At 42.9% G+C, this 19,757-nt stretch overlaps 3 protein-coding genes across 5 annotated transcripts; 1 reads left to right on the top strand and 2 right to left on the bottom strand.

Annotated features, from left to right (window-relative positions):
- Nucleotides 1-3,015: 3,015 nt before the first annotated feature.
- On the top strand, nucleotides 3,016-6,738 carry LOC307255389 (phospholipid scramblase family member 5; the record flags this gene model as incomplete). Its single annotated transcript, XM_080034072.1, has 7 exons — nucleotides 3,016-3,370; nucleotides 3,453-3,530; nucleotides 3,663-3,855; nucleotides 5,282-5,393; nucleotides 5,483-5,582; nucleotides 5,849-5,907; nucleotides 6,712-6,738. The coding sequence occupies 7 exons, from the start codon at nucleotides 3,016-3,018 to the stop codon at nucleotides 6,736-6,738; spliced, it is 924 nt and encodes a 307-aa protein (XP_079890198.1).
- A 175-nt stretch (nucleotides 6,739-6,913) lies between these two features.
- eif4e2 (eukaryotic translation initiation factor 4E family member 2) lies at nucleotides 6,914-10,813 on the bottom strand. 2 transcript variants are annotated; one of them, XM_080033542.1, is made up of 8 exons: nucleotides 10,728-10,813; nucleotides 9,738-9,849; nucleotides 9,514-9,648; nucleotides 9,252-9,356; nucleotides 9,023-9,175; nucleotides 8,787-8,927; nucleotides 8,137-8,212; nucleotides 6,914-8,039 (listed from the first exon to the last, which is right to left on the bottom strand). In XM_080033542.1, exons 1-7 carry the CDS (start codon nucleotides 10,745-10,747, stop codon nucleotides 8,177-8,179), a joined length of 702 nt encoding a protein of 233 aa, XP_079889668.1. In that variant the 5' UTR covers nucleotides 10,748-10,813; the 3' UTR covers nucleotides 6,914-8,039; nucleotides 8,137-8,176. The 2 variants fall into 2 exon arrangements, with proteins under 2 accessions (XP_079889668.1, XP_079889667.1); XM_080033541.1 differs by having other exon boundaries at nucleotides 8,791-8,927.
- Nucleotides 10,814-12,371: 1,558 nt separating this feature from the next.
- Nucleotides 12,372-19,207, bottom strand: capn10 (calpain 10). Of its 2 annotated transcripts, XM_080034219.1 has the most exons (13): nucleotides 18,950-19,207; nucleotides 18,296-18,541; nucleotides 17,914-18,045; nucleotides 17,523-17,719; nucleotides 17,151-17,380; nucleotides 16,934-17,075; nucleotides 16,419-16,585; nucleotides 16,075-16,331; nucleotides 15,786-15,988; nucleotides 15,001-15,256; nucleotides 14,002-14,195; nucleotides 13,836-13,881; nucleotides 12,372-13,467 (listed from the first exon to the last, which is right to left on the bottom strand). In XM_080034219.1, the coding sequence occupies exons 2-13, from the start codon at nucleotides 18,443-18,445 to the stop codon at nucleotides 13,438-13,440; spliced, it is 2,004 nt and encodes a 667-aa protein (XP_079890345.1). In that variant the 5' UTR covers nucleotides 18,446-18,541; nucleotides 18,950-19,207; the 3' UTR covers nucleotides 12,372-13,437. The 2 variants fall into 2 exon arrangements, with proteins under 2 accessions (XP_079890345.1, XP_079890344.1); XM_080034218.1 differs by having other exon boundaries at nucleotides 16,934-17,380.
- Nucleotides 19,208-19,757: the final 550 nt, after the last annotated feature.

Raw genomic sequence — 19,757 nt, 5'->3', positions numbered from 1 at the left:
GTCTCTCTGTGATCTTTTACCAACGGCTGGGGCACAGAGGAGAAGATACTGTGTGTATTTTCATTCGATAACGTGGGTCTGTGGACGATCACAAAGGGAAAAACGTTTCTTTACGCTGATAAGGGATCCACAGCATAGTTGTGTGGACCCCATGCCTGATCCTTGCTGACATGCTGGTACCAGCTTTGACTGATTGTTGACATTAATGTGTTTTCCATGAAATGCTGTACATGAAAAAGGAGCGATTTCCTCAGCTCGTCCTGTTACGAGCACAGTTTTTCTCTGTGAGTTTACTTTCCACCTGATAAAAATCAAGGCCATCATGATAAACTACATGAGACATAGTATGTTGATCAAACTTGTAATCAGTGAACATCAGCCAAATGGGCCACGTGAATAATTGTATCAATACAACTACTACTGCAATCTTGTGAATGCAGCCTCTGTATAAAGATTGCTTAATAGTCCTATGTTTTGACACATATGCATCACTGACACCCCCCGGGCTACCCCCAGAAACACAGCACCCTCCCACCTCCAAAAGCAGGATTTCAATTACATGGCTGAGTGGTGGCTTTCTATAGCCCAACAAAAGGCAGATCCGGCTGGTTGGGATGGAAACGGAGGACATAAGCGGGAGTTAGCTCTCCTGACACACACAAAGCCAAACATCACCGCGTGGATATTCACACAAACACACAGAGGTGGTAAGGAGGTTTGTGCTTCACCCCTCCTGATCATGACAGCTCATGGATGTCTCTCCCCTCTCACAGTCAGATTATCAGTCTACCTGGAGGTTGACCGCAGATGGTAAGCAAGAGACCTTTAATGCCGTATCCTGCTTTTTTCTTTCTTCACTCTGTCAATTTAACATAGGAAATGCTTTGAAGACATCAATTTGGGTATTTGTTGTCGTGGTGTAACAGTCATTGTCTATGCAGGACATAAGATTGTGCTTCATTATAGTGATGATATGATCATCTCCGTGGTAGAGGAACATACAGTGTTGCATGCAGCTGCAGAAAGGGACCACATTGATGCTCCGGCTGGCTCCTGTGATGCCATCACTTTGTTTTTAAAGGGATGATGTTTATATTGGTGCCAGACAACTTTATTAATCAACTGACTTGCTGTGAGGAACATTGTGTGGTAGGGGAAAAGTGTTTTTTTCTGGAACTTTGAAGAGCTTATCCAATTATTATTTTTCTTCATTCTTCATTTCAAAGGGGAAAACATCCTGTGTATTCTGAGAAGTTGTTTTGTTTGTTTTGATTTAAGCTCAAATAAGTGTGTTGAACTCATTTAAACTATGTAGTCCTGTGGTTCCAAATATGGGTGTCACATCATGAATGTATGGGGTCAAAAATATAAAATCTAATCTTTGCTTATTTCCTATACTAAATTTTTTATCAAAACTACTATTTTCAAAAATCAGTTATGAATCTTCAAGCTCGCCTTGAAGCTTCAAGCTTGCCTCTTCGGAGACCCAAAAATATTGTGAAACAATCTCAGAAGTGAAAATCACTGCTCGCAACTGTGACTGGGGGTCGCCAAAAACACACCACTTTGTATTTGTATAAGACCACGCAGAAAAAAAGGTCAAGAATCTAGTCTACAAGCTCCCCAAGAATACCCGTAGGCTAAATGATGATGTGCTTTCTTCTTCATCATCATCATCATCCTCAACCGCTTATCCGAAATCGGTTCGCGGGGGCAGCAGCTTGAGCAGGGAGCCCCAAACTCTTTTCCGGGCCACATCAACCAGCTCTGACTGGGGGATCCCGAGGCGTTCCCAGGCCAGCGTGGAGACATAATCTCTCCACCTAGTCCTGGGTCTTCCCTGAGGCCTCCTTCCAGCTGGACGCTCCTGGAACACCTCCCTAGGGAGGCGCCCTGGGGGCATCCTTACCAGATGCCCGAACCACCTCAACTGGCTCCTTTCAATGCAAAAGAGTAGCGGCTCTGCCCCGAGTTCCTCACGAATGACTGAACTTCTCACCCTATCTCTAAGGGAGACGCCACCCTCCTACCCTCCTGAGAAAGCCCATTTCGGCCGCTTGTACCCTCGATCTCGTTCTCTCGGTCATTACCCAGCCTTCATGACCATAGGTGAGGGTAGGAACAAAGATCGACCGGTAGATCAAAAGCTTTGCCTTACGACTCAGCTCTCTTTTCGTCACAACAGTGCGGTAAAGCGAGTGCGAAACCGCCCCTGCTGCTCCGATTCTCCGGCCAATCTCACGCTCCATTGTTCCCTCACTCGCAAACAAGACCCCGAGGTACTTGAAGTGAAGGAGTTCAAGTACCTCGGGGTGTTGTTTGCGAGTGAGGGAATAATGGAGCTTTCTTCTTCAATATCATTAAATTGTACAATATTAAATTTACATACTTCCTGAACACAACCTAGACATTACCTGTGTATTCCACTCTTATTTATTAAGTCAATTGGTAATAACTGTATATCATCATGCTTTTAATCTCTTAACATTTATTTCACCCCTAATTTACATCCATTACGGGAATATTTTACACGCATAACGTCAAATTTCACAGAATATCGTCCACATCACACAATACATGATATTCTCTGAAACAGTATGATAAGAGTTCATTCACAAATAACTGTGGTGTTGGGGGAAAGTCAGACTTCCACTGTTTGTTTTAACTGCCGTCATAGCAAGATAGACCATTGTACTCAAAGACAGAATTTGCAAATTCATTCTGCAAATGTAATACAGTATATAGTATATATAAGATGAAAAAGACAATGGTTGGACTGAGGGATATTAAACTATTTGAGGACTATGTATTTACTATAAAATGACCTTTTCTGTATCTGAAAGCATCCTGAATAAATGTGTTGCTAAATAAGTGGATCCAAAAATAAACTGGTGACATCTGAACCAGGTCTCATGAATGCCTGTCACATAGTATGACATATAGTAGTTGTTTGTCTGTTTGAATTTGTTATCCAATTGCTGAGTTCCACACACTGTATATTATTAGTTTCATGCCATGTCGGCCGTGACCAATCAGCCTCTTCCTTTTGGCGGACTGGAGCGAGAGAAGCACATCCAGATGATCTTCAAAGCCTTCCAGAATCGCTGTGGGCCTCAACGTGAGGAGGACCACACTCTCTCACCTGGACCCAAACCCCACCAAGCGTTGCCTGACAACTGGGAATCTGACGGGGGGCAGCTTTCTGGTCCTGCTCCTGGGAGGATGGTGGAGAACAGCCACATGGAGCCACCAGCCATAGTGAACGGCCCAGAGGTAGAGGAGCAGCAGTGGCCTGGAGGTGCAGCGGGATTTATGTCTGTGCTGGAAACAGTCAGTAAGATACATATCACTGCCAGACCAGAGCTGCAAGGTGAGGAGGAATTGGGTTCTTCAGTATTTTTGTGTCTGTGTCTATAAAGGGATGCTTGAAATAATGCTTTGTCATTGTATAGGTCTACAGTGTGTTCCCAGGAAGTTCTACAGCATAACCACAGGCGGTACCAGGTCACAGTTATTTGTGGCAGTGGAAGGTAACTGATCCCCTATCAGGCTACACATGTCTTGACCGAGGACATTCATCCGCGTCTGCATCTCAAATAAAGGACTGAATGATTTTTTTCAGTGAATTCACAGCCTTTCCTTTCTTCCCTTCTTCCCATCAGAGAGTTCTTGTGTGTGCCTCCAGTGTTGCGGTCCAGCTCGGGCCTGTTCCCTGCAGGGCTTCGACCATCAGGGAGGCCAGGTCTTTTATTTTGAAAGGCCCCTTAGGGTGGACGCCTGCTGCCTGGGCTGCTGCCTGATGGAGATGAAGGCCTACACACCCCAAAGACAGCTCATTGGCACCGTGTGTCAGAGGTAGGACAGCCGGAATCTGTTTGTATGTATTGCTGTTGTCTAACTTGAACGGTGCTGGAAAGTAACTAAGAAGTACTGTTTTTAAATGCAATCTGGAGGTACTTATACTTTACACAGTATACTATTTGATGCTGTTTTATACTGATTCTCCACTGCATTTTAGGGTGTTATTCCAACTCCATATACATGATCAGGTTATAAATGTGGTGCATTGTTCCCTAATGGTACGTTAAGGGAATTTTGCAGCTAATACTTTGGTACTTTTACTTCAATTCAATTCAATTCAATTCAATTCAATTCAATTCAATTCAATTCAATTCAATTACCTTTATTTCAACTCGTGAATCACTGAGGTTGCCCTCATATGCAGTGTCAAGTAAAATCTTGATTCCAGGTGTTTTACTTGGATTTTTACATTGTGATATTAACACCACATGACTTGAAATTGGAAGTTCAATCGTTACACCCTTTATTAAACCATTGAATTGAAAATTAATTACAGAATAAGAAAAACACCCGCAATTAAATGATCGGCTCACAAAAAAAAATTTTTTTTATCTGGTTTTGGTTTGTTCGGACTATTGCACAAATATCTCTCACAGATTTGTGACCCTTTCCAAATACAGCATTGGTGAATTGGTTTCTTTGTTGTTTTATTCAAACCTGTATAAACAGTGTGTTCTATGATTTACTTAAAGGGACTATGTCAATGTTTTAGAATTAAGTTTTCATCTGTTTTTGTAATTTGGGTGAAATAATCTTTTAACCATTGAGCTCCCCACTATCAAAATACTTAACCAGAAACTTTTACATTCTCAGGCTGAACAACTTGTCATGTGAGCCTTTTTCCATGTGGTTGCTCCACACCTCTAGCCACCATGAGCCAATGCAGATACCCAGGCCCGTCTGTAAATAGCAGTGAGGGCCTTTAATGTTCCACCCGGCCATAGTGTAGCCTAAACCTTTGGAGAGTTTAAAGCACAAAACAGCTGTCTGCATGGAGACACACGGACCGAGCTGCCCTGGGATGGAAGGGATGCGGGTTAGCTTGGGTATCTTTGTTACTCTGATTTAGAGTTTTCCTGGGGCATCACTGGATGGCAGTTGTGTCCAATAAAGACTGACCTGGCAAAGGTTTCGACGACTGGAGATCTACTTTCAGATATAATTCTTTCGGTTGCAGAAAACTAGATGGTTTCATCTCAAGGGGTTATCCTAATAAAGAAGTTGCCCTCGAAATAAAGCATGCCCCAGTTTGAACTCTTCCAACGTCAAGCAAACAATAGTTATGGGGTCCTGCAGAATCATTACAGCCCAAAAAAGGGATCAAGCATCTAGGCCGGACTGTGTCAGTGTTTGAAGTGGCCAGCGAAGGATTATGTAAGGAAATGTCTGTGCTAAGTTAAGTGTTGTTGGCTGACTTCAGGTGGAGCATGTTCACCCCTCTCCTGGAAGTGTGTGAACCACATGGAGCGTCTAGCATCAGGATCCAGGGCTCGTGCTGCCCATGCCGCTGCTTCTCCAACCAGCAATTCCAGGTAGTTACACTAGAGCAAACCAACAAGAAAACATGTGTTTCTATGAGTGTATTTAATTCAGCACAACTGAGCTTTTAATCACACACCAGGTTGTCTCCAACACTGGCGAGAAAATGGGCAAAATATGGAAGAAGTGGCTTGGCAAGAATAACGAACATAACATGGACCATGAACATTTTGGGTTAGAGGGTGAGTTGATGTGATTGTGATTTCCAAAACTTAATGCAACATAATGCCACAGTTAATACAGTTACTTACACCCGCCTTTTAAAAGTAGAAATGCATGCTGAGAAAAATGGTTTAGTGGTTTGATTCAGTTTTTACCCTAGTCAAGTATGCCCAAAAGTTTAGTTTTCTTTTTTAGCAATGTCTCTCTATGGGTTACCCACAGCCTTTTATACCCTGTTCATATTTCGAATTAGTAATCTTGACATTTCTAAATCCATGTCTTCCAGTGCCACTGGGTATGGAATCACACACCAAACTGCTGCTGCTGGCAGCCACTTTCTTGTTGGTAAGCATATGAATTTATTAGGGCTGTCAAATTAACGCATTAATTTCGATTAATTAATCACAGAAAAATTAACGCGATTAAAAAAATTAACGCAGATTAATCGCACTTCTATATTGCCCTTTGACCCGGTGCAAAAGAGGTGACACGATAGCAGAGCTACACCTGTAACTTGCGGAGACGGCCCGCACGGGATTAAAGAGTAGAGAAAGAAGCAGGGGAAAGGGGCCAGGGCTCTATGGATGTGTTATGGGCTGCTCCGGGCAAATAAGCATGAAGGTAGGAATACGTCTTATGTTATTCTCTGCAGTGTCTGTGCATTATTGATTTAGTGGGTGCCTAATTAACAATGTAGGTTCATAACAGTAGGCCTATCTCTCAATCTTCCTCCGTGTCTCACTTTTGTTTGCTAGCTGTGATCGTCTCACGCAAACTGACACCCGCCCCCTCTCACTCTTCCTAGATATGCCCGTCTTTTTTCCTCCTTTGTGTGTGTGTGTGTGTGTCATTTAGCCTGCTTGTTTTTTTGTGATTTTTTTCGGCGCTACAGAAGTCACGAGAGACAGAGAGAGAGAGCGAGAGAGAGAGACGAACGGTCGCCTATAGGCCTACAGTTGTTTATAAACAGGCATAAAAGTGTCATATAAGTATGCGATTAATTTAGATTAATTAATCACAGAGCCTGTAATTAATTAGATTAATTTTTTTAATCGCTTGACAGCCCTAGAATTTATATTATACAGTAACTCCAGTATGTAGACACTGTGTGTTATGTTAAAATCCCTGTTCTCATTATTTTCTCTACAGAACCACATGTTCTTTGAAATGAGCTGAAGAAGAATCAATTGTGAGTAAACTAACATCGCTAAAGCTGCTCTACGACGTACAAGGCACACCAGCCAGATGACTTTATGGCACAAGACAAATGTATTATTGCATTGAAAAACAAAAGTACGGGCTTACAACACATTAATGAAAGAAAATGAGACTGAAGCAGCTTTAGCAGCAGATGCATAATTGACATTTATTGCTATAATCCATCAGGTGTACATCCAACAGTGTTTCTTCACTTTTGACACACACCTGCACCCATCATCACACCAACAAACATGGGCAGCATAAGAGTTTTTCAACAAACTATGCTCTTTTCTTGACATGGTTCCAAAAGAATTCTCCAGAGGAACTGATTTAAAAACTGTAACATACCCTGACCCTGGGCCCAGTTTTATTTTTATTTTTTTTACTACAAAATGGAAAAAAGAGGGAAGGTCAGCTTTCCAGAACTCCTATACACTCTATTTTTGAGGACATTAAAGCAGAGCCCATCACTTGGATTCTTTAAAGGCGGGGTATAGACAAAAGACAGAAGGGAGAAATGGTTTTGGGGTCGGGCTCGAGGCCAGGCACAGTGATTCAGGCAGCGTGGCAGTCCATTCTTAAGATGCCGGTTATACAACCTTCTGCCCAACACAGGATGGTCCTCATCCTTTGGGATTCAACTTCCAGGTCAAAGACAGAGAATCGTGTCTGATTCAGCGAGGTGATCTTTGAAGTGGACTGTATTTATTTACAAATATATCGTACACAATACTAGTAATCTTTCTAGTTCGAAATGACCAGAGGAATTGTAGTTAAAATACAGCACTGTAATAAAATAACATCTACCTGCAACCCTGTTTGAGTCCCAATAAAACTCATGGACACAAACGTATTTTACCAGCAGTAAAGTGTCATGTCATCTTAAGCAATAAAATCTGATCTAATATTATAATACATTGGTTTTGTTGTATTTTTGTCGAGTACACTTTGTTAACAGCTAATGAGATCAGTAAACAAAGGTCACATGGTCACCCTCTGGTGGCAAGTAAACGTGTGTTACAACTTGCATAAAAAAATTATTAAAAGACAAAAAAAAAAGGCCAAGTTCTTCTCTGGTTGATTAAAAATAACGCATATCTCTCTCTTCGGCTTGATCAGTGTTCTGCTGACAGGCTTTGCTGTTCATTTCCAATTTGAAGCGAAGAAGGAATGGTCTTCTTGCCTCTGTTCCTGTCTTCCTATTACACAGTGCCAATCCACGCAGAGGTATCCTTTCCTGGACTCCTCATCCCCCAGCACATCGCATTAACTCGCACCTACGCCGCACAGGCAGAGACCAACAGCAGCATGAGAGCAATTACATCAGAGGAAAAGAACATTTATTTTTACGGTTAATGTAGCAACAGATCTTACTCTTGCCGAGGCTCTCTGTGTGAGGGATTAACGTCCACCGCTAGGGTTCACCAGACCATGGAAGTCTACCCATGCTCTGCAAACAAAAAAGGATGCAGTAACTTCAAAGTAAAATAAACAAACTGTTGAGATTTATTTTTGCACTTTCCATGGGAAAATCAATCAACAGCAAAAGCTCATGACAAAGAATGGCATTGCACACATGGTTGTATATTACTTGTCTTTCAAATAAATAATGAAAAATATGGGAAATCAGATTGTGTCTGCTTTTTAATAGTTGCATTGATTACATTGTTCCTATTTTTTTTTTTTCACTTAAATGCTTTTATTTTATAAATCGAACATTCCAGTTTAGAAATATATTAAACACTTCACATCTGAGAAGCTGAAACAAGCAAATGTTTCCTCCTAAAAAAATGTTTTACAACCAAATTAGATTTATATCTGAAGTTGTAAGGAACGTTAGTAACATTAGCAACATTTTGTGGTTTTATGCATTTTAAGCAACACTCATGCATTAGAGTGTAAGTGTTATTATCCAACATAGTCTCCTCTCCTTGGTGAGAACATTTTAAGTTGAGCATGCGTACATCTATGTGCGAGAGAGTGAGAGAGTTCAGAGAGATAATAAAAAAAGCGCGGAGACATACATACTTAATGCTGTCTGTGTGTGTCTTGTACTCCATGATGGTGTTGGGAGGCAGGTTGAGGACTCTGCGCAGTGTGTCTCTGATGCGGGCAGTAGTCGCCTGGTCACTGGCTGTCTTGTTCCAGATGGAGATGATGTCCTCCTGTGTGACCCAGAGCAGAAAAGGTGTGTCTGAGTAACATTAGGTAGGCAGTGCGTGAGTAGGCGAAACAGGCGAGTGTGTGTTCGTTGCTTTACCTGGAAGCGTACTGACACAACAGCCCCGCAGATCTCCTCTCCCACCATGAACTGCTCGCCGAGCATGGCCAAGATCAGGTTCTCCCAGCACCGAGACGCCAGGCCTTTCCTCAGACGGATGATCCACTTCCCACCCATCTTATTGGCATCGTCCTAAACAAAACACAGGCACGGTTACAGTGTGGGCCCTTCATTTTATAAAACCAAATAGACCAAGGCGAGCACCCACCTCCCACATGGGTTTAATACCGTCCTTGAAGAGGTGGAAGTCACTATGGCCTGTCAGGTCACCTGGCCTGATCATGTGACTATAGAAACGCCAGAACTGCTCCACCTTAGAAAGGACGAGCAATGATTAAATCACCAACTGTGTGAGAATGAGTCTCGTATTGATAGATTTGGGCTGTGTCTGAATAACCAAAGCAAATACTGGCAACTCCCTATCTACTGTATGCCCTCTGTGTCTACGGACGCCATGAAGAGCGACGTACCGAAGCAAAGCTGCCAATCTGTTTAATGTTCTGCTCATAGCTCTGGGTGCTGGCCGGTCTGCCTGGGGTGCGTCTGGAGTACCAGAAGGCGTAGTTGTATTGAAGAGGGTGCTCTCCTGCCCCTGGCACCGATATCTGCAAAACGAGACAGTGACTATTTAGCCTTACAATTCACTTCAAAACCGCAAAAAAAAGTGCATGAGTCATTCTATCATGTAGCTCACCTTTTTCCTAGCAGCGTTTTGTTCCTTGTCCTCTTCCTCAAGTGTTTCCTTCTCACCGTCTTTCGGTGAGCCCTGGTCCTGGTCGTGGTCTCCACTGTCATCATCTTTCAGACTGGATTTGACAGAAACACAGTGTCATACATTGATTACATTTAAATTAAGGGGGACTTTTGCTTACAACTCTGTTCAGTTAATTAGTTTATAATACTAGATACCACTTTTGCATTACTACTTACAAGAGCCTTGCAACAGATACTACCTTCATGAAAGTTTGAAGCTTTTACAGAGGTGAGATGTTGGAGGGATGAGAGCGACAGTACTTCTAATATTGAGTGTGCACTTATTTTATAGCTGTGTTAGGCTAGAACATTGGGAACATTTTCAACAGAAATGGAGTTCTTACATAGGATATAACGCAGAACTGCAGCATTGTAATGCATTTGTATTAGCTATGGTACACCAATAAACTGTAAACTGAGGGTGCCTTTCTTTCCGGTGAACTACGAAGGTGTTTTACTGGTGCACACGTACACGTCTCCACTTGAACCACTCTAAACAGACAAAAAACACACAGGCTGCTAAATATACGTACTCCAGAGACATTAGTCTAGTTTCAGCCCAGACTGCACGCTGCTACCGCCGCCTCTCAACAACTCCCACACCGAGGAGTCGGGGCCTGTAAACCTTCTGACAGGCTAAGCTACAGCTAACAACACGGCATATTCTCCGTTATAATATACCATTTCATCCTTGTCGTTACCTCCCTTCGTTGTATATGCAACTGTGTGTGGACCTCAATCTTCAGTGGATAAATTAACGCACACACAGCTTGCAGAGCAGGCAGGACCATGCACTTGAGCTGACACACCTCTCCTTTTATACCACTACTACAACAACTTTCATTAATGTCACGCTGCCGCCGTGGGTTTACAGTCGCGACGGGGAGCCTTCTCTCTCACAAGTATTCCATACAAGCTTTGGAATACTCACGCGTCAAATTTGTTGTTCATTATTTTGTAGGTGGTAGCCTTTCGGAGTCCGACCACAGCCTCCTGAATTCCGCAGGAACGGCGGCGCGCGTGGCACGTGTACGCGCACGCCGTGTGTTGGTCGTGGTATTATTAAACGTGCAGAGAGGCTCAGGGCTCAGGGGTGACAGACTGCTTTCTTCAGGGGCCTATTGCATAAAACTAGGATAAGGGATTAACCTAGGATATTTCGGTTGTCCGGTCCCGACCAGGCTAAATGTAAAGGATAAACTTATTCTGTTCCCTGATTGGCTCAGTCAGCTGTCACTCCGATCTGAAATCAAGGTGTTTAACAGTTATTCCATGATCTTCTGTGTATTGCTTTATTTTCATTAGCCTGTTTTAAAGTACCACATAAAAGACTGCATTGTCATTTAGTTAAATAGTTCTTATTTTTTATTTATTTAACCTGAACCATTTATAATTAACTTAATTATAATTAGATTAAGATGCAATGATATAAATTATAATAATTGATGTTCAATATTGCAGGCTATATTTATACAATTGATTATCGATGGCAGATGACGTTGCAAGTGTGGGTCAAATAAATTCACTTTGTACTTATCACTATATCGAGGTGCATCTAAAACAAAATTCAATATCAATGAAAAATTCCTTTTTTCTGTAATTGAATTCAAAAAGTGAAACTTAAATATATTCTAGAAATTCATTACACATGAAGTGAAATTAATCTAGAATAAACATACTTTTCAGAAGGTCGACATTTCTGTATTATAAATCCTTTTTCTGATTGGTTGTATGTAACATTCTAATATTTTGAGATACTGGATTTTTTATTCCATGATCAATCAATCATCCAAAAAAAAGGCCTGACATATTTCACTTTGTGTAATGAATCTATTAAAGTTTCACTTTTTGAATGGACTTTCCATGATATTCAATTTTTTAGATGCACCTGCAGACTGCCAACTATTTTATCATAAAACAATGCAGGGACATCAAGAACAGTTTGCAGAGAATACATCTCCTGTATGAAATGAACTGCCCCCTCACTTACGGTTTAAACTGGCAAGGCATCGTGGGAAAATGGGCCGTCTTTTCCATCAGTAAATAGCCTCGTTTGAGATGTCGCCGTCTTGCTAAGACCTGCGCAACTATGACGCTCGGCTTGCTGAGCGCACAGCATTTTTGCAGCATTTTTGTTGTGCGCTCAGCAAGACGCGCGTCATAGTTGCGCAGGTCTTGCTCAGACCTGGGTAAGTCGAACGAGGCTACTCTGTGTTCGATCTTTGGGTCTACTTCTGAAAGATGTGGGCTGGCACTTATCAGAATTACTTACACCTGGCTTGACAAAGCAGCCCCTTTACATCCTGGATTGGCGTTTATGCAACTGACTAATCCAAAGTGCCCAGGCTAGACTTTGTCAAGGCTGGCTTTATCAATCATCCTGGATGTCTTTATTCCACTTTTATGCAATAGGCCCCAGCTTTTACCATATGTGTTTATTTACACTCACTGGAAACATGCACGATGCAAATACATACATATGTGTGTGTGAAGTCAAGTACACGTATTGGACACAACATCACCATGTTATGTTTTACCATTTTATTCATCACATCTCACACAGCTGACTCCCAAACATAATAAATACACATCACCGTACCAATGTTATCAGTTCATTATTGCTATGTAAAGACATCTCTGTCCAGTGAATAATCAGGAACCCTGTGACTTCGACACAAACACACAGACATGGGTGGGTCCGAGCAGGCAGACACTCACCACCACACATACGCGGCCTCAACACAAAAAAAGGGCCGACCGCTTCTTCATCCCTCGTTTCATCCCTGCCGTCCGTCCGCTTGTCAACTGTTCTTGCGGCAACTTCAAAACCGTGGCTCTGTTCAGGTCCAAGCAGAGCTGTGGACCGAGTCAGGGTGGACAAAAAGGGGGGTGCTGGGGAGGGGGAGTCAGGAACTAAGGACCTCTTTAGGTCTGGCCTTGATTTCAGTCAGGACGGAGAGTGGGTTTTGGGGGACTGAGAAAAGCTTGTGTCTGTTTCTAGAGACAAACAATGCAAGCTAGGTATAGAGCAGAGTGTCAGGGGGGTTGAGGGATGGGAGGAAAAAGCTCTGGCATGGTATGGCACGGTATGGTGTGGTGTGGTTTGGTTGGCTCTGCTGTCGGGAGACCATACCCTCGCCCCCTGTGCCTCTGTGAGGGACCTTCATGAGAGGAGGCTTTGTTCCGGGCCGGCGGGCGCACCAGTGAGTGAATGAGCGAGAGCGGCGGCGGGCCTCTTCAATGGCGGCTGTTTGTTTACACCAGCCAGTCCCGTCATACTTCATTAGCAGCCCAGCCCACCGACAACCTGTGATGTCCTAATCGCCCAATGAGTGTGTGGCTGCCCCATCAGCCCTGAGCCTCAGCGCTTCAGGATAAAGAGGGTTTCCAGGATTCCCGAAACACGCACACACACACACACACACACACACACACACACAAACACACATTCCCACTAAAATCTGCCCGCCTGCCTTCTCATCCACCGGTGGTACAATACACATACACATAAAGATGCACACACACACACACACACACAATCTCCGTGGTGAGGGTGGATGGGAGAACTGGTTCTTTCATCGTGGGCCAAGAGGCACAGGGAGGTGAGCCGACGTCAGTGGAGCAGCAACGGCCGCGGAGAACTAGCTTTGCATCACAGAGATGTGAGAAATCTGCCGCCCAGAGAGACATGAAAAGTAAAAGACAGAGTGGTTAATCAGTGCTGCCATCTTCTGACCACAATCACAAACCTAAACATATGGGTTTACTGTAGGCGGAAACGACTTTGTTTGTCCCAAAAACTTATTTTTGGTAAAACAGTGCAGCCTGAGAAGTTATGATGAGAACGTTTCTTCCACTTTTAACTGTTTTGTAGTTTAAATATTTAAACAGGTTTTTTAAAACCTACTTTATTTTTGTGATGGTATTTTGTGACTATGACATGTTTATGGAGGTCAAGGCTTTATTTGTTTCTGTTAAAGGTCACATTTAGCCTATGCATTTAGACCTACATAATACTTATGTGCTCCAATGAACTGACCTCCTCAATGGCTCTTCCCAGCCTCTCTTGGCTTTTAACCACTTTCCTGAAAGAGACACACATCCATTATTATTTTTAGACATAATAATTGACGATACTTGGGAGCTACTACTATCAGCTAGTCACCGCTTTTGATACAAGCTTAAGAAAAAGGAACAGGGCCGACCTCTGTATTCTGCGAGCCAGGCTGAGGGTGAAGTTTGCTGAGCAGTCAGGCTGATAAGTGGACGGCACTATTGTGTAAGCTCCAGGAGAGAGACAGCAGGCCAGACTGACATCCTGGGTGTAGCAGTGAGGCACACAGCTGGCCACAGGATCCTCGTCCCTGGGTAATGTCTGCTCAGAATCCCCTTCCTGGAACTGGATACATAATCAAGATCAAATACTGTGCAGGTACATTCATAAGCTATTTTATCATAATATATGGTATATAAGTTGCTCCCCCCCCCCCCCCGACACTGGCAGAGGAGCTCAAGAAGCGCCCAAGAAATGTTTCAGTTGTTGATTCTACTGCTAAGAGATAACCTGGTCGTACAGCAGAAGGAATAAAATCCAGATTTACGTCCTCATGTAGCTCGAAATGACAGTGTTGTTGTTATTAAGCAGAATTCCTCGTGGGGGCGACAGAAGTTACGCACTATAGCTTTAATATATCTGCGCTTATGTATAATAGAGAAGTTGCTCATAATTTTTTTACTCTTTGATTGTATTATCATGAAAGTTCATTCGACAAATGTTTACACATATTCAGCATTTTGTTGGGATTACAAAATTGTAATTGTAGTGTTGTTTTATTATGTTCTTTATCCGCTTTTAATTATCCAAATGCAAATAAGTTGTTTAGCTAAGCCCTTTTACATTGATTTAAAAAAAATAGATCAGGTTAATTAAAGTGCAAATTACCCTATAAACAAATCAGATAAATAGACGAGAGCTTGCTTTTTTTTATCCCCTCAGAAGACACCATTTGTTTCTTCAGCATGAAAAACCACTTCACAGACATAAAATCCGTCTGTTTCACCCTAGTGCACAACACTCTAAAGTTAGGAGTGTTCAAACTGGCAAAAAGAGTAAACTTTTCAAAGATCTATTTACAAACTAGTACAGACTAGTGCAATACAAATGAACATGCACGGAGTTAAAAAGGCAATCATGTTTGGCTGACCTTATAAATGTGAAAGCCGATAGGGTGGAGATCGGTGTCAGGGCGGCTCTGGTTCAGGGTAATCCTCACATTAACCTCTGATGTCACTGCTGACTCATCGCACAGTGTAAACGGGAAGCAGGGGTTCTGCCAGTGAGACAGGAAGTTCCTGCTTCCTCCGGCCGTCCTTCCCTCTGCCCACGAGCCTCGGAAGTAACTGGTCTCCCACTCTCCATCTGTTGCTAATGGCAGTAAAGGTGCAGGGCTTTTCAGCGCACTGTAAAAAAAAAAACATTGTAACATCAGGAATAATTCGATCAGAAACACAACAAATGTTTATAATCACAGCCATTTACAGGATGGAACATGGAAGTATGCATTTACTACTATTCATTTGTATGGGATATCCAGGCGTAAGGAGAGTTAGAAGAAATGTTTCTGTGGTTGATTCTACTGCTAAGAAAAAACCTGGGAATACAGCAGAAGCTACAAAAACCTATGCGCGATCACCTAAGACTTACCTCATGTAGATACACTGAAGGTGTTGTATTACTCAGAATTCCTTTAGTACTTTAGCGTAAATGGGCAAAGTAATAATGACATTTTTATATAATTTTGGAAGAAGTTGTGCTCCCTTAGAAGTTTGTTAAAATAACCTATTGACTAACATTCCTTTAAGTTAATTGGTGCATCACATTTAATTGATTTTACAGGATGAAGTTTTTTTTTCTAACCCCAGAAAATACCAATCCACACACATCTCCAAAAAGTAGAACTTTTTGAAGGAAACCTCATACGTTCCTTACCTGAGGGATGTGGAAGAGGAGGAAAAGACCCTGATGAGAAAGCGGGCCTCAGCTCCTGGCTGGTAGGTGCTGGCGATCAGCAGATAGTACCCGGGCTCCAGCTGCCCACGGAGGACCACCTCTCTCTCGTAGGCGTGGCAGTGAGTAGAAGCACAAGGAAGTTCGTTCAACATCCGGCTTAGATTAAAACGCTTCTTCTCCACCTAGTGACAGTAAAAAATCTAAATGTGAGTGACGTGATACAAAAGTTTTTAAAAAAAACACAGAGCTATGAGGTGACAGCACCAACCTTCCACATGTGTAGAGCAATAGCCTGGTAGTGCTGGTCCGCTGTGTTCTTGCTATCCTCCAGTGGCGTGTGTGCCTTTTTCTCTGAGTGTTTCCATTTTCTATGCTGAAGCAGAGACACAAGCACCTCTCCTCGCTCACACACTTTGAGCCAAAACTTTGGGTTGCTGCCATAGCTGCTGCAGTTTCGGCTGCCACCCGCAGTGTACCCCTTCACCCAGCGGGCAGCCAGCTGATGGTTGTGGGTAAGAAGATTTCCTGTCGGAGAGAGGGAGAGTTGTCAGGGTTAAAAAGGGTTCCAAGGAGAAGTGAGAATACATTATCTGTCCAATATAAGGGAATTACCAGTGTAGATGCTCTTTAGGTGGCCCACATCACTGACAGGGTAGCCCACTGTGACATCATCAAAATGGGACAGGAATTCGGTCTCATCCAACCAGAACTCGCCCTCGGCCACCCTGCCTTGTAGGTCCAAAGCAGAATCAGGGTCGAGGGAACTCCAACCTGCACCACTGCAAAGAAAAAAAAGTAGATTGCGTGAATGCAGAATTGGGCTGAATCTTAATGTCTGGACTCAAAGACAAATAGACGTTTCTTAGATATATGATTGCCTAAAATTAAATTAAATCAAGTCTACAAGAAGGTTTGGTGCCCTTTCTATGGACTGTGGAATTTAAATGTTTTGTGTTTTTGGAGGCAGGTTTGATATTGCATACTGTTTGCAATTAAGATTTCCATTCATAAAAATACTTTCATCATGCTTGATGTGATTATGGTTAGAACTTTAGTCCACAGGTAGAGATGGGATTCAGCAAAACTACAATGGGCAAATCTTAACTGCGACACACATACATGCCTACCTTCTTATCCAGTCCCCTCCCCAGCAGCATCGACCCCATGGGTTCCTGATTCTGAGCAGTAGCACTTTCCTCCCTGACACTGTCTTCACATCCAACCAATCCATGACAGACAGTGCATGGTACTGACCCAGCTCACTGGCACCTGCAGAAGTCACTGAGGTCACCAGGTGAAGGATCAAAATAATTTGTATGTGTAAGAAAACTATTCTTTTTTTACCTCCGGGGCTGCTGTGAGTGGAGCAGCTGATGGCACACTGGTCCTTCATTGGGAGCAGAAGGTTGAGGTCCAGCCTTCTCCTCCTGACCTGGTCACTGTCCTGTTCCGGTCTCTGCTCCTCATCTGAGCTGAGGTCTCCAAAGCTCCAGCGCTCCGCCAGACCGCCAGTCAAATCCACCAGGGCCTCAGACACCTGCCCCGCCCACAGGCGCTCATAGGAGCCATGAAGCCTACGGAGGAAGAGGGGACAGGAAATGGGTTTTACAAAAAGTCACCAAGGTTAGTAAAAAGTGGCACCAAAATTATCTCTTGAATCAAACTTTACAGCAGGTCTAACTGAGAGATAAGATAGGGAAGTTCCGCTTTACATACTTGGCGTACGCTTTCTCCAACAGGGCTACCCAAAAGGCAGCGGGGCAGTGGCAGCGTGAGAAGCAGAGAGCGGAATTGATACAGGGCAAGCGGTCGTCGATGGTCACGTCTGACCAGTGTCCCTGCTGCCAAAAACTAAACTGGAAGGAGCCCCTGTACCTGCTGTCATTCCATTGGGGCTGGTCCGGAGGAAACACCTAGAGAGAGAATCACGCAGTAAGTCAGTAAAGTGTATAACATGTTAATGATGTGCATATTTGTAGTAACTTAGTCCAACCAATGGAACGCTCCGATAATTAAGTCCTCCATATTCTGCTCTAAGCCAAAGCGAGTTACACAGACACTAAAAATCTATTTGAACTTTCATGATATAACAAAGTTGTTGCTTTACCTTGTCGAGTAGATGTTTGGACTTAAGCAAGAAGGTGCAGGCACAGAGAAACCAGCAATCTCCTAACAAGCCTTGTTTTGCATGACTCAGGTTGACGTTGTCGGGGAAGAGAGCAGGCGACTGGCAGATTTCCTGGAGGCATGAAAAAAGAACAGTAGAGTGTATGAACATCATAAATCAAATCAATCGCCTGTTAAGAAATTCCAACATTAACTGAGCAGATGGACCTGTGACAGGTGATGGAAGTTACCGTTGTTGGACGTTAGCCAAAAAAAAATGCTGATGGGAATAATAACTCATAAACCTTTCACCCATGACAAAACAAAACACTGGAGGAATTCACAGCGGCATTTCCCACTTCCTGCTTGCCTGTAGGACTAACCTGAGGGCGTCTCCATGTGATGTGTCCTTGCAGCGCGGCTATGGGCGTGGAGCTGTCGCAGAACAGGGAAGTGTCGTCGGCGGGGAAGTCCGGGTCCTCCCACAACATAGCCTGGCCTCCACATTGTTCTATGCCCTCCTCTTCTTTCATGGCCTCTTTTTCAACCTTGTAGGGGTCAGTGGGTGAACCTCAGCTGGCCGTGACCATTCTCACTGCCTCCATGTACATTTACACTTGGTATTAAGCCTAAAATTTAAAAAATAAAAATAAAGTTGCATTATACTTTTGCATCTTTGACGTTCACAGGCACTGCCACTGACAGAAAGCTGCAGCTTACTGTAGATGTATGAAGGCAGATGCAAGATAATCTTAGGCTGTATACTTTTAAGTGTCTTTCTTATGTGAATTTTGTGAAGTTCACTTTACCACATACGGCCAAAACTATTAGTAATAAAATATAATGTCACAACAGATATTGATAGGGTGTGTAGGTTAAATAAATTGTATTTAAGGTGAAAACACACTGTATTGTTATTCGCCTAGCTTAGTGATTTGATTGGTTTCACACTTGAAATATAAGAAAAGCTATGTGAACATGTGACCAAAACCAAGTCTAAGTTTGCTTGTGTCTGTCCCCCAATTCCCGTATCTTACCTCTCTCCTCTTTTCGGCATCTCTCCCATCCTTATCTTCCTTTCTCCATCACAACCAGAGAAACATGCTAACCGTTAGCAACAGCTAGCTAGCTCCTAAATGCACAGTAGCAGGTCCGTATCGCTTCATCTTCATCGTGATTTCACCACCACAATCACGACTTTGTTTTCATCCAAAAGCATGACACATATCGTTATGTCTGACAGTTATATATGTAGACCAGACACATTTGCTGAGTGCTTAAAACACCGAGGGCTCTTCCGCTTGGACATCCAGCAGCTCTTTCATAAAGTGAATCCTTCCTGTGCTGCAGGACACTTTCGCCACCTGCCGTCGGTCCCGTGAATTACACCCAGCAGGTTCACATGGAACTCAATACTGTATGCAGTCTATGATTTTCCTCAAATAAATAATACACGACCACACCATGTTTTGCGGTGCCCATCTCCGAGATAAATTAAAAAAATAGAAAAATTATTTTTCACTCATGGAATCAAAGATGTTAATTAATTAATTTATTTATTTATTTACACTCTGCATTTCCTGACTGAATTGATGTTATTACTGTGTTAGAATAATAAGTGTCCCCATGTCGTTTTTACATCCTAAAAATATAATTATGCCATACGATTTTTTATTTTTGTAAGTGAAATTACTCAACAGTATGTCTAAAGGTTCCCTCTACATTAACCACCTATAACTTAAGAAGACTGTTAACCATGCAACTTACAGCACAAGAGATAACGTTGGAGACAAAAGGCTGAGTACTTTCACTTTGGATCCTTTAGTACATTTTACTTCCAATGCT

This window comes from Ammodytes marinus (assembly GCF_949987685.1).
Source record: "Ammodytes marinus genome assembly, chromosome: 9".
In the NCBI taxonomy this organism is placed as follows: domain Eukaryota; kingdom Metazoa; phylum Chordata; class Actinopteri; order Uranoscopiformes; family Ammodytidae; genus Ammodytes; species Ammodytes marinus.
This window is presented reverse-complemented; position numbering and strand designations above follow the sequence as displayed.

Bases quoted from the DNA above. Each gene is read 5' to 3' on its own strand.
- eif4e2 (XM_080033541.1), bottom strand. From the start codon at position 10,747: ATGAACAACAAATTTGACGC. The intron at 9,850-10,727 runs GTGAGTATTCCA...TGTCAAATCCAG, and splicing joins ATGAACAACAAATTTGACGC to TCTGAAAGATGATGACAGTG. The intron at 8,928-9,022 runs GTAAAGCAACGA...TGGGTCACACAG, and splicing joins TTGTGTCAGTACGCTTCCAG to GAGGACATCATCTCCATCTG.
- capn10 (XM_080034218.1), bottom strand. From the start codon at position 18,445: ATGAAAGAAGAGGAGGGCATAGAACAATGTGGAGGCCAGGCTATGTTG. The intron at 16,332-16,418 runs GTAATTCCCTTA...TCTCTCCGACAG, and splicing joins CCTAAAGAGCATCTACACTG to GAAATCTTCTTACCCACAAC. The intron at 15,257-15,785 runs GTAAGGAACGTA...TTTTTTTTACAG, and splicing joins TCCTCTTCCACATCCCTCAG to TGCGCTGAAAAGCCCTGCAC.